Raw genomic sequence first — 12,928 nt, forward strand, 5'->3', positions numbered from 1 at the left:
CTGCAATAGATCTTATAAGTAGAGATAACCTACCTTGCAATAAAGCACTATACGTCCCCTGAATGGCCGCAGAGTGCAGACCATGCTGCAGACATTATTATTGGATACACATGTTCAAATATTTCGCAAGAAATGCCCACTGTTGAGAAATGATCACAAACAACTTTTCCTTGCCGGACAGTCTTGAACGCAGCTGTGTACCACCTGCAGCCAGCAGGAGGTCAGTACAAATGGGCGGCGTTTTATTTCACTGTACAAGGAAGACCAAACGTTGACCATTCAAGTCATATATTCTGCGTTTTTGTACGTTGCGGTACCGGACCCAAGCACCTTGGCTATGTTACAGTTTGACTGTAAATACATGCCGTGGCAGTGGTCTATGGAGTAGCGAGGCTCGCCCCGGTTGTGGTTGTCCCCGGCCTGCAGTCCTGAGTTCTGTCTGCGGCGGTAAGTATCTCCCAGATAATGCCTTCAGCACCGGGACAAATCTAGGGAGGACGTCAGGCGCAGAGCATCCTGTCTGGGGAAACTATTTGCTTTTTTTGAGTTGGTTTGAACACATTATAAAGGAGCCTTTTCTTTAACCACATTGACATACTTAGCTTAGCGTTCATTAGCTTGCTTAGCATTGGCATCACTGGAGAACTGTCAATGTATGCTAACATTAGCTTAGCTTAGGTGCCCAATCGATTCACCTAAAACCACAACTTCCTCACATGCTTTTTATATGTAAGCCACAAGCATACCAACAAAACAGCAGACAGCTACTGTTAAAAAGTGAACTTTAGTTTTACTATTGTCTTTAGCTTTCTAATCAAGTTAGCCTTAGCGTCCACGTCATTAGCAAATTCAACTTAATGTTACAAAGAGAATATGTCAGTTTATGATTTCTAATATTGTTGAAAATTAAAATCTAGCCAGAAATACTGTGACAACTAAGAAGGAAGACTCGGCTTCAAGATTTTACACATTCTGGTGATGATGACTGTGATTCACAAGATGCTAAGGAAGGAGCTAAGTTACCATAACAGGCCAGACATTTAAGATATCTAAAAGTGTTTATTGCAAAGTAAAGAAAAGCCAAATAGTAATTTAAATATTATCAAATATTTGTGCAGCCAGTGCTTGTATTCGATACACCCGAAAGTGCCCAGCGCATGTGTGGATGTACAATAAACAACATGCATTACATACACAAGAAGGAATAAAACGATAAGCAAGCAAAACACACAGTACAGTATACATCTGTAAGATATACATTTCCTATTATTGGTATTAAGTTATTTGTTATATGTTATTATTGTGTATATAATCTACAGAGGTTTGGCAGATGTGGGCAGGCAAACTTTATGAATATCCTCTCAAGTTATAATAGAAAATGCATTTTATCCAAATCACATGCGTATATCCTCTTATGGGGCTGGGTTATACATATTAGGCTGGTGGTAACAAGTCTTTTCACTACATAAATTGATTTATTTTAATTTGTCGATGCCTGTCTTTCTTGTATCATTTAGTGTAGATGCCTTGGTCGAGATGAGTGTGAAGGCTTTTGAGCTTGTCCCCGCTGTGGAGCGAGATCTCCTCATGGGCGACAAGGCTCGCATCAACATTGAGTGCATTGAATGCTGTGGAAAGCACCTGTACTTGGGGACCAACGACTGCTTCATCCACCACTTCCTGCTGGACGAGGTCACTTCCTCCAAGGGGAAACTCGGTTATTCGGCTCAGAAGCTGCTGCACAAATATCTCGGCCTAAAGAAAGCGGTTGCCGAGCTGCGCGCCGCCTCCGCTTTGGAGCGTCTTATAGTGCTTTGTGATGGAATAGTGTTCCTTGTCGACATGGTGACGCTGGAGACCGTTCCCTCGGCAGCGGGAGGCGGAGCTAAGATCAGAGGTGTGACAGCGTTCTGCATCAATGAGAACCCGGTGAACGGTGATCCGTTCTGTGTGGAAATGGGTGTGCTCTCCTCCAAGCGGCGGACGGTGCAGATTTACATGGTGCACAAGGACAAAGTGCAGCTGGTCAAAGAGGTGAGCACTCCTGAGCAGCCCTGTGCCGTCAGTCTGGATGGTTACTTCTTGTGCCTGGCCCTCGCTACACAGTACATGATTCTCAACTACAACACAGGAGCCTCCCAAGACCTCTTCCCTTACAACAGTGAGGAGAGGAGACCCATCGTTAAGAGGATTGGCAGGGAGGAGTTCCTTCTAGCAGCACCTGGTGGTCTGGGTAGGTCAGGACATAAACATGGCATCGGCAGGGTTTAAAAAGCATTTAAAGCCACTACGAGTAACATTGCACGTTGGCGGCCCCTTTGGACAAAAGCGGTAGTATTTTTACGACGCCAGCTGTCGTGAAGCTGTTTTCTAGCTCCTGCCGGGCGTGCGAGATTCAAATGATCAGGAAGCAATATAGTGCATGTCCGTGTGTTGAAAGTGTGAGGGCACCGGACTCTTTTCGGCTCCGTGAGAGTGGTTAGTGACACAGCATCAACTAATGCCAGTGCTACACACACACCTGATTGCAATGAGTTGATGCAGCAGTGTCACCTAACTACTCTCTCTCACGGAGCTGAAAGATGACGTGTCCTCACACAAAGCGAATGAACGAGAGACGGCAGTTAGTATGGATCACGATGAGGTAATGTGTTTATGTTGTTGTAAATAATGACTATTTCAGATGAATAATGGTCATCTGATGATGCTGGTGAGGCAAAGTAAACTTTGTTTTAGTAGGCTACCGCTCATTCATTTAGGAGTAAACACTGCAGTCTAGTTCGCTACCGTGAAATTGTGTATACGTTGCTTGGCAACGCCCTCCCGCCCGCCTATCACTCTCCCTTTTAGCTTTTCTTCATTGCATTCTCTTTTTTTTTTCTTTGATGGTTCAGCCCCGTTATCAGTCATTATGACCACAAATAACTGTCTCAAGCAAGGCTCCCGCTCCCCTTCCCTCACCTGGAGGGATAGGCTACTCAAATCGAGTTGCTGAGCCACACTGAAATCTGCGACCAATACGGATATGTGACCATAGAGCATGCACACGTGAACCAAAAATCAGACTGGGTGTACGACCAGACCAAACGCAGTAATAAAAACTATGTAAAAACGTCTTTCTTTGCACTGATGGTATCGTTTGCTGTTAAAGGTAATTTATGATTATGTGAGGAAACATGAGGCTGTTTAAAAGATATTTAAATGTTACTCGGAGCTGCTTTAAGTCTGTTCCCACAAAACATACCTTAGAAGTTATTAAATTAATAAAACATTTCCATAGACGGTAACATTAGTTATAAGGTCTTCAATCTAATTTGGTAAACATTGTAGAAACCCTGAAATGTGTACCAATTGCTAAGTTTCATGTGCATTCAATATTTAATCAGTTGTGTTTATGTGTGTTTTATTTACTGTATATATTAGTCAAGAAAGGTCTTTATTTTTAAGGAAATAATGATTATATGTATGATCCTGTTTACTTTAAAAATGGTCTCTCCATGTCCTTCTGTAGGAATGTTTGCCAATGCAGAAGGGGTGTCTCAGCGGGCGCCAGTCAACTGGTCGGAGAGCGTGATTGGCGCCGCTGTGTGTTTTCCATATGTGGTTGCTTTGGATGAGAACTTTATCACCATCCACAGCATGTTGGACCAACAGCTAAAACAGACCCTTTCATTCAGGGATGGACACATTCTGCAAGACTTTGAAGGTATCCTCACATATATTCAATATAAACCATCTATCGACCAAATAAAAAATCAGGTGTGATTATCCCATGGCAACGCATTTTCTATATAGATTGGAACAGGTTTAATGGTCATTGGGGTCAACCATGTTGATTTAAGAAAAATATTGAGTACTGATAGATGAAGTTTCACCTTAAAGGAGTAGTGTGTAATCATGCATTTGTGTTCACCTCCTGATATCTTGTATCAACTGTTTTTGAATGTAACAATTTTTTGCATGTTTATAATGAATGGGTTTAAAAAACTGCTCCATTGATTAAGCATTGTACTCCTATAACATTGTCAGACTCAACACAATTGTTTTCCTTATTTTTTGTACAACCGCAATGCAGACAGTACAACTTAGTTTCTTTTTACAACTAAAATGATTTTACAAGATCAGTCATGTCCATTCAAAATCTTGTTTGGGGGGCAGGGCGCCGGTAGGAGAAACACTGAAACAGGAATTTAGCAATCGGTTGGTTGTTAATAAAAAGCCACTGGTGATATCCCTCTGTGGTGTGTGTGTTTTAGGAAAGGTCATTCTGGCTTCCACTAAGGCCGTTTATGTCCTGGTACCACTGCCGCTAGAGAGACAGATCCAGGACTTACTGGCCAGTCACAGAGTGGAGGAGGCCATCATCCTCACAGAGGGAGCACAAAGGAATATTCCCAAAGACAAGTTCCAGGTAACAAACACTGTGTGGTGTCTGTGTGGGCCATGTTATGATACTGGTATCACCAATAATCAATGATAACACTGTATAATAACTTTTCCCAGAGATTTATTATGTCACCTGCTAATACTATAGTGAGCTAATCTGAATTCAACCACATTACTGTCTTGTCTCATGTCTGTCTGTCTGTCACTTTCTGCATGCACAGATTTTGCACAAAAGAATCCTCCAGCAGGCAGGTTTCATCCAGTTTGGCCAACTCCAGTTTCTAGAAGCAAAAGAACACTTCAGGTAAGAGTCTGAGTTGGCAACTTTGCGTCTGAGGATTTTCCATCTTTTGTTAAACTGCTCTGTTTTGGTATGGGATTAAAATGTCTGCAACTTGAGTCTAGAAAAGTTTTCCTTTTTGTAGTGATTATATACAGTGATTATTTCAATTAATAATAACATTGTCACAAGTATGTTTTAATTAGTCTATCATTTCTTGAAAATAAAAGTTATTTTAGTATTACTATAGAATGAGCATTTTATATCTCCGATGAGGCCGCCCTGTTTCTACAGTAGCACAGAACGTACAAACGTAACTACATTACGCATTTTTATATAGCGGTTGTCAGAAATGCATCTGTTGGATACAAAGAATAAATAATATAGAATAAATAACTAAATACGTCTTCACCTCATCACTTGATATTGTGAAAACAATTGAGGCAGTGGTGGATGATGCCATCCTTAGTAAATAGCTTCTTGTCCTTGAAGGCCACCGTAGCTTCTGTTAATTCTCTGAACGGGAGGGGAAGACACAAGCGTTGCAATCTTAAACGTTCACCACTTGATGATGCCTAAATACACATTATTACACACTGTACCTTTTTTAAGATTTCAGCAACCCCTATTTCACCCAACAACCAAACTGGGTCACTTGATCGAAGTTGCTACCCCGTGATAGTTGTAACTGTCTATCAAGATTATATTATTCAGCTAGGAAACGTTATGACCGCTTTCTTTACTTGCTGCACTTTAATTGTTGATTGCCTCCCTAATTAGCAGTTTTTTTTTGTGATCTCCATGTTTGCAGGAAAGGTCAGCTTGATATGCGGGAGCTGATATCGCTCTACCCACTGCTGATGCCAGCTTCCTCCCCATTCACACGCTGCCACCCCCCTCTTCACGAGTTTGCAGACCTCAACCATTTGGCACAAAGTGACCAGGAAAAAGTGCTGCGATGCAAGAAATTCCTTATCAGTTATTTGGGAGAGGTAAATGGTGTAAAATAAACTTGATTTATTCACACAGAATTTTGCAGTGAGTTCACTCGTCATCAGTTGTTACACTAAAAATGTATTCAAGTATTTCTTCATCTCCTCACAAAGGTACGAAGCACAGAGGTGGCCAATGGCTGCAGAGAGGACGTGGACACCGCACTGTTAAAGCTGTATGCCGAACAGGATCACGAGAGCCTTTTAGACCTGCTTGCGTCAGACAATGCTTGCCTACTAGCAGACAGCGTTCCATGGCTGGAGAAATATCACAAGTGTGGATACTACATCTTTTGTTTTTTTGACTTGTTTTTTTTTATTATGATTTATCACATGAAAAATCCTCATGAAATCACTGCATTTTAACAGATATTGTACAGTCCCAATAGAAGCACAATTACACGTTTTTGAAAACCTGTGGCTGCACTTCTGACTTGTTAATTATCATTCCTTAATGTGTGTGTGTGTGTGTGTGTGTCTCATTAGGGTAAATTGTGATTCTCAGTTTGATCATGTCATATCATGCTTAAAGCTGTGTAATTGGCAGATAAACACCCATGTGGACGACACTGTGGGCACCAGTATAATTTTCATTAATTATTGCTGTCACAGCAATACTAGAGGGACAGACTGAGATACAGCTGTGTTGCCACTCTGTTAATTACCAGCCTGGTAAAGCTATAATACGGTGTCCGGTTTAAGCGATCTGAATTAATTACTTTGAATAAAAATAGACTATTGAGGGTGAGGCTTTGCTGTATTCATCCTTTTTTTTCTTCCTTTTTTTCCTCCTCATAGATATTTTGCTCTTGGACTGCTCTATCACTATAATGGTCAGGATTCAGCAGCTCTTCAGGTATGTACGCCTAAAAATGTGCAATTAACGAGTCCCAGAGCGTAATCAGCAACAACATAACGTGCAGTAATTTAATGTTTTCCCTTCCTATAATTTTTTGGACAGTTGTGGATTCGCGTGGTAGATGGGGATCTCCAGGACTCCACGAGATCTGACCTTTACGAGTACATTGTAGACTTTCTCTACTCCTGCTCCAATCTGGACCTTATATGGAAGTATGCCGACTGGGCCCTCCGGAGGGATCCCACTGTAGGTTTACCAGGGTTTTAAATTACCTCACAAATGTTAATGGACTGTCAGTATAGCTGTAGAGATATATTATGTCCCTTTACAGACGCTCACAGGCCATTTTTCAGTTACCTATATATATATATATATAGGCTATCTGTGATTTGAATAGAAAAAGTTTAGAAACTGTTTTTTGTGACACTGGATTGTTAAGCATATTTTTCTTATATTTAGCATGAATTATAAGAGCTTTAGGGGTAACTTAGCCTTTCTTGTATTCCATAGATAGGTGTCCAAATCTTTACTAAGAGGCCTGCCACTAAAGAGCTGACAGAATTGAACCAAGATGATGTCGTCACTTACCTGGAAAAGCACAGCCAGGCATTGCTGCTTTACCTGGAACACCTTGTACTGGAGAGAAGGACACAGGTACAGCAACAGGATTACAAAAAAATTATTTGTTAATGGCCGATGTGATGGAGTGGCTTTGTAGGGAGAGAGAGGCGTGACAGGCGTGTTCACACCTATAGTTTGCTCTGGTCCTAACCAATCATACAACCTATGGTAACAATCATACAACCTATGGTTGTATGATTGTTATATAATATTTTCACCCTGACAAATCTGCAGCAAACATTCCTCCTCTGCATCATACCAATGCAAATGCTATAGCCTTTTAACCATTTAAGAAAATTAAAAAAATAATCTGATAACGGGAATGGTTTCATGGTTACTGATACAGTTTGAAAATGAAGTGCAGCGGTGATTATTTGGATTTATCTACTACATTTTGTAGAAACTAAAAAAAATTAAAGGCTTACATTCCTACCCAGAATGCACAGCTGACTACTGGAGCATGTTTAATCGAAAAAAGGTCCAATGCTTCCTGCGGTTTGGTCGGATCAAGGTCGGATCATGTTCACTCCAAAAGTGAACCATACTAGAGTTTTATTTGTAACCGTTGTTTTGGTCCTCTCCCGAGTGTGACTAGTGTGTGCAGTGCACCAAAGGGGGTAAAAGCTCCACGGTTCAATTCAAGCAAGCTAAACAAGGCAGGTGTGAAAGCACCTGCCTTGTTTAGTGTTTTGGCTCAAAAGTCTTTGCTAGTCTCAGAAATACTGTGTTGAAGCTGAAACAACACCTTTCCTGCTACAACATTAGAGGAATTTCTCTGTTGTATCACTTCTCCCAAGCACTGAATTGCATTATTGTCATGAATACATTTTGATTGACTGTAACAGTCTTGCTATTGACCACATTCTAAATATGAAGTTGTTCACATGAGAAACAGTGACTTTGTGGTTAGCAGTGTCCCTTGACTTCATCCTCCAATACCATGCTGACCTGAGCTTGGTGAATTAGCTTCCCTTCTCAACATCTGTAGGTCTTCACAATGAGTTTCCCTTTGATAACCAACCCTAGTACTTTATTTTTATTTAGGATAATGGTTTTTGAGGATTTACATTAGCTGCTGTTTTATTTTGAATCCTCAATGGAAAGTTGTGTTTTATTTCGCACATTTTTCCATGTTATTATGCAGAAAGAGAAGTTCCACACACACCTGGCTGTGTTGTACCTGGAGAGGGTTTTGTTGTTGCTGTCGAAGTCGCCAACAGAAGGAGAGCAGCTTACCAGAGCTAGAGACAGGCTCCAAGCTCTGCTAAGGGAGTCCAACCTTTACCGGGCACAGTTTGTTTTGGGTGAGACACAAGTCTGAAGAATGCAACACTTAAAATGGATTTAAATTTTTTTGTGTAAACTTTGATGACTGCTTTTTTGCAACATTGTAACCATCTCCTAGAAATAAATATGCTATTTATTTCAAATTACGTTGACCTAGTCATAGTGCAATCGATCACTATAGAATTAACACACTATATACAAGGGGGATACAGATTTAGTGAAGCTCTGTGTGTTAAGGTGACTGCAAAATTCTTGATACAAAGAATTGATTGTCTACGTTGTTCTGAAATTAACTGAGAGACAATTGTAGAGGTTTCGCACCCTTAATGTTGATTGCCCTTCTGTTTTATTTTTATTTTTTATAGGTAAGATGGAGAACTGTGAACACCTGCTGCCAGAGCGTGCAACACTACATGGAAAACTGGAGGAGCATGATCGAGCACTGCACATTTTGGTGCACAAGCTCAGAGACTACCCGTCCGCCGAGGCGTTCTGTACGTGGGCCTCTTGTAATCGGGATTCTGCTTACCGACAGCAGCTATTTCACCTGCTCTTGGAGGTGTACCTGGACAAGGACCTGCCTGGAAACTCCCCAGACCTGGAGATGGCTGCGGTGGACCTCCTGAATGGACACGGCGAGGTGTTTGATGCGGCGCGCGTCCTGCGCATGCTCCCTGAGGGCTGGTCGCTACAGCTGCTCAGGCCCTTTCTAGGCCGAGCCGTGCGGGCCAGCATGCACGCCTGCCGCACCTCCCAAATCGCCCTGGGGCTCTCGCACTCGGAAAACCTTCAACTGCTGCATGACAGGGTAAGACGACACAAAACTTCATGCTAAGTTACTTGAATAAATACAATTTTCCCGTGTGATGTGTAGTTTCACAGGCTTTGGTACTTCGGCACCATCAAGGTGATGGCCCCAAAAGATCTTATAAAATATTAGATCTTTCTGTTACAAACTTTATTTAAAGCACAAAACTTTAACAACAATAATGTCTGTCAATAGCAACAGATTTTAGTATTTTCTTTTTTAAAGGCCATTGGGGAAAAAAAATAATAATTTATTTTTTATATGTTCCAACATAATTTTATTTTTTACTGTTTCATTAATCAAGCCATTTAAATACATTATTATTGGAGTGTCTATTCTCTGATATTTTATTGAACAAACATTTAACCTCTAAATCAAGACAACAATCACCAGATTAATTGATCTGGTCTTCCAAATGTTAACTATTGATAATTGTTTCACAAAAAATACATTATCAATTCTCAATTTTTTTTTTTAATTTTAGCATCTATAGTGTGTTATGTGTGTGCTCCTTACGGCTTTAAGTCATTGTAACTGTATATGAACGTGTGTTTCTCCACAGCTGAAAGAGCGGAAGAAGCCAATCTTTGTTTCTGAAAAGAAGGGATGCCACCTGTGCCACAACACCTTCAGTGAGCCCAACGTGGTGTGTCTGCCCGGCGGAGTGCCCGTCCACACTCACTGTGCCGCCCAGAGAGTAAGAGACTCTCCCACAAAGAGACAGTTAACTAATAGCAGTAACCACACGTGAGACTTGACTCTTCAAACGTCAATCTTCATCTGTGATCAGAGGCACCAAACTAAGCAGGACGTGCTTAGGACTGTGGGGATAACATTAAGCACAGAGCATCCATTGCAATAGCAGGATCTGCTGTGGAGATGATGAGAAACGAAAGCTGTGAGAGAGTGACTGTGTGAGGGAATCCGTGCCGCAATTCTCCCACACGTTCAGACTTTAAGTTTTTATAGTAAGTAAAAAGAAAACAACAACACAAGCTAAGTCAATGGGCCCTTTAATACATTTAAATAGAGAGTTAATGAGAAGCAGGCTGCTGTGCATTATGTGTGGGCTCAGTGCTTTACTGTTCATTGTCTTCGTTTGAACAGTTTTATCCTGCTTGAACTACAGAACACACCATTTGAAACCTGTTGCAAATATGTCTGAAGCATGCATAGTATTGTCCCTCTTACACTTCTGGTGTAATCCCCCACATATGGGTATTGTATTAATATTGTCCTAACTTGCACATTGCAGTGTTGGGTTTTAATGTGAAATCAATACTGGAGTATTTTGTGTCTGTCTGTCTGCCACTGCTGCTATATTTTCCCCCCTCAGCCATAAGAACACTGAATGTTGTTTTCAACAGGATTTCAGTTGGAGACTCCACAGCAACAGTTTGATTCCAACCCATTCAATTTGAATGTCCTGGCATCCATGTTACATTGTCTCAGTGAATCCTTTGTGGAGCAACAGCAGTGTTTAAACACTACATGACTTCTTACATTGTTGCACTAATTGATAAGTGTAACTGGGGATTAAACACTCTAACTGCATCAAGGATCAATTAGCTTGAACTTTTAAAACTTGCACAAATCAAATGAATATTACTGAAAATGTCAGTAGACGGCAAAAGTAATGTTTCAGTTATAAGTGGCAGGTATGTTGAGTGATCATGTGAAATCAAGCTTCACAACTTGTCTGGTTTTGAGTAACAAGTGAAATAAATCAAGATGGATGTTCACTCTACACATGGCGTCGTAGATCACTTTTGTTTGCTTTGACCAAAAAAATATATAAATATATAGTTAATTTGAATCTTGCTCAACAAAACAAATGTAATTTCCAATCAAAATATTTACACAGCTTGCCTATCGTAACGCAAGAGATGTCTACAGAGTGTACATTTTCTGACCACAGGATGGCAGTAATGTATAAAATAAAATAAAAACATGAACTGTGCCATCTTTCTCACAACATTATGGCAACGACTGATGAAAAATATACAAAGTAATTGCTCCTGCTGTTGCATCAGACAAACTGTGACAGTGTGCAGTGTTGGCATGAAACCACCAGATTAAACGGTTGTTGTGGACGATGATACATTTCTACAGAATTCCTTGGGAAAGTAAAAAATTACTTAAGAATAAAATAGCATTATATTGCACCAGTAGCCCTTAATCCTTTTTGTTTTTAATGTGTTTTGTTTTTTGTGGAAATTGTGCGAAAATAAAACACTAATCATCAACATCTGTGACAGCCCTATAATCTCATCTTTCATAACGGCTTCCTAGGGAGTACTGGAATTACAACTTTAACCTTTTCATCATGACACCCCTCTCAGACAACTGAAAGCAATCAGAAGTCGGCCATAATCTTTCATAATGGAACCATGAAATTATTTACAGACTTGTAATCACAGAGCATTTCTTTGTCCTTTGGTGCTTTACAAACATCGTGTATTTGTCAGATAAAAAATAAAATGCAGCTTGGACCTCAAATGTTTCTCCCAGATAAACTCCACTAATTGCAGGTGCATCGTGTGTTTTTGTAGCTAAATTGTGTGAACAGTAAGAAATATCAGGAACATATTCCTAAATGTAAAGATGTGATTATATTCTAAAAAATGAGTTCATATATTTCACTCTTGAAACTGCTATGGCAAGGTGGTGAAGACGCATGAATTAAATGACAATAACGGGATAAAAGCCAAACAACTGAATCTGCTTTCACACTGAACAAACTATGAAGTTCAACTTCCCTGACATCAGAAGACTTGAACATGCATCGCCATTACACACTACAAACTCTGTACAAGATGTTTATCCAAACTAGTTCCGAAAAAGAAAAGAGGCAATATTCCTTAAATCAGGCCTCCCTGGACAATAATATTTGAAGTGTTGCCATTTTCTGATGAACACAACAAAAGCCAAAACCAAAATTTATTTGGGGCTAATTGACAATGGCCCATCCTTCTTGAATGCATCACTGTCGTGGGTTTATGCTTGTTTCTCTGGTGCCTGTGCTGTTGATGCCCTCAGTAATTGCAACCCATTTATGTAGGGGGACTCAAACATGGGACTATTTTTCTATCACGGATATCATAATAATGTAGATAGTTTAGGCTTAACTCACTTTCCATGACAGAGATTCACAGCTTATGCACAGCAACCTTTCTGTATGAGCAGTTTTAAGTGTAGCTTGCTTAAAAAAGCCTCCAAATCATGACTTCAAATAATAATAAAAAAGTAAAATTGCGTGGAAAAACAAGGCTATTGTATTTTTTTAAATCTATGTAGGGGAGAACGGGGTAATTTGTCACATGGGTTGGATGTCACATTCGTTATATCTCGCCACCAGAGCGCGCTAGCTCTGAAATGTTGATATAAAAAAGGTCCAGAATTGGGATCAGAGGTCACATACATAGACTTCCTTGGAGGAAGACAGCTGCATTTCAGGTGAGAGGATGTTTTGTGTTTTTCATGTCAAATTCAAAATATTTTGCTCCTCAGTATTTTTCTTCTAGGCTTTTACACAATGGGTTTATAACAAAACACTTGTTACCCTCAGAAAGTGTGAAGGGTAAACTATAGTTTAGATTGTGGTTAGCAAGCTAATTAGTTGTCAGATGGTTGTTGGCCTTGATGCTAGCAAGAATTTCAAGTTGGGGTTGGTCGTCAAATTTTTTGGGGGGTTG

The 12,928-nt window shown here is 40.3% G+C and overlaps 1 protein-coding gene across 2 annotated transcripts; it reads left to right on the forward strand.

Annotated features, from left to right (window-relative positions):
• Positions 1-225: 225 nt before the first annotated feature.
• tgfbrap1 (transforming growth factor, beta receptor associated protein 1) lies at positions 226-11,721 on the forward strand. Of its 2 annotated transcripts, none has more exons than XM_080026385.1 (13): positions 226-447; positions 1,518-2,233; positions 3,512-3,706; positions 4,257-4,411; positions 4,608-4,690; positions 5,478-5,658; positions 5,773-5,933; positions 6,457-6,514; positions 6,620-6,763; positions 7,028-7,171; positions 8,283-8,442; positions 8,791-9,233; positions 9,796-11,721. In XM_080026385.1, the coding sequence occupies exons 2-13, from the start codon at positions 1,537-1,539 to the stop codon at positions 9,982-9,984; spliced, it is 2,610 nt and encodes an 869-aa protein (XP_079882511.1). In that variant the 5' UTR covers positions 226-447; positions 1,518-1,536; the 3' UTR covers positions 9,985-11,721. The 2 variants fall into 2 exon arrangements, with proteins under 2 accessions (XP_079882511.1, XP_079882512.1); XM_080026386.1 differs by having other exon boundaries at positions 1,523-2,233.
• Positions 11,722-12,928: the final 1,207 nt, after the last annotated feature.

Source organism: Ammodytes marinus, assembly GCF_949987685.1.
Source record: "Ammodytes marinus genome assembly, chromosome: 1".
Lineage (NCBI taxonomy): Eukaryota > Metazoa > Chordata > Actinopteri > Uranoscopiformes > Ammodytidae > Ammodytes > Ammodytes marinus.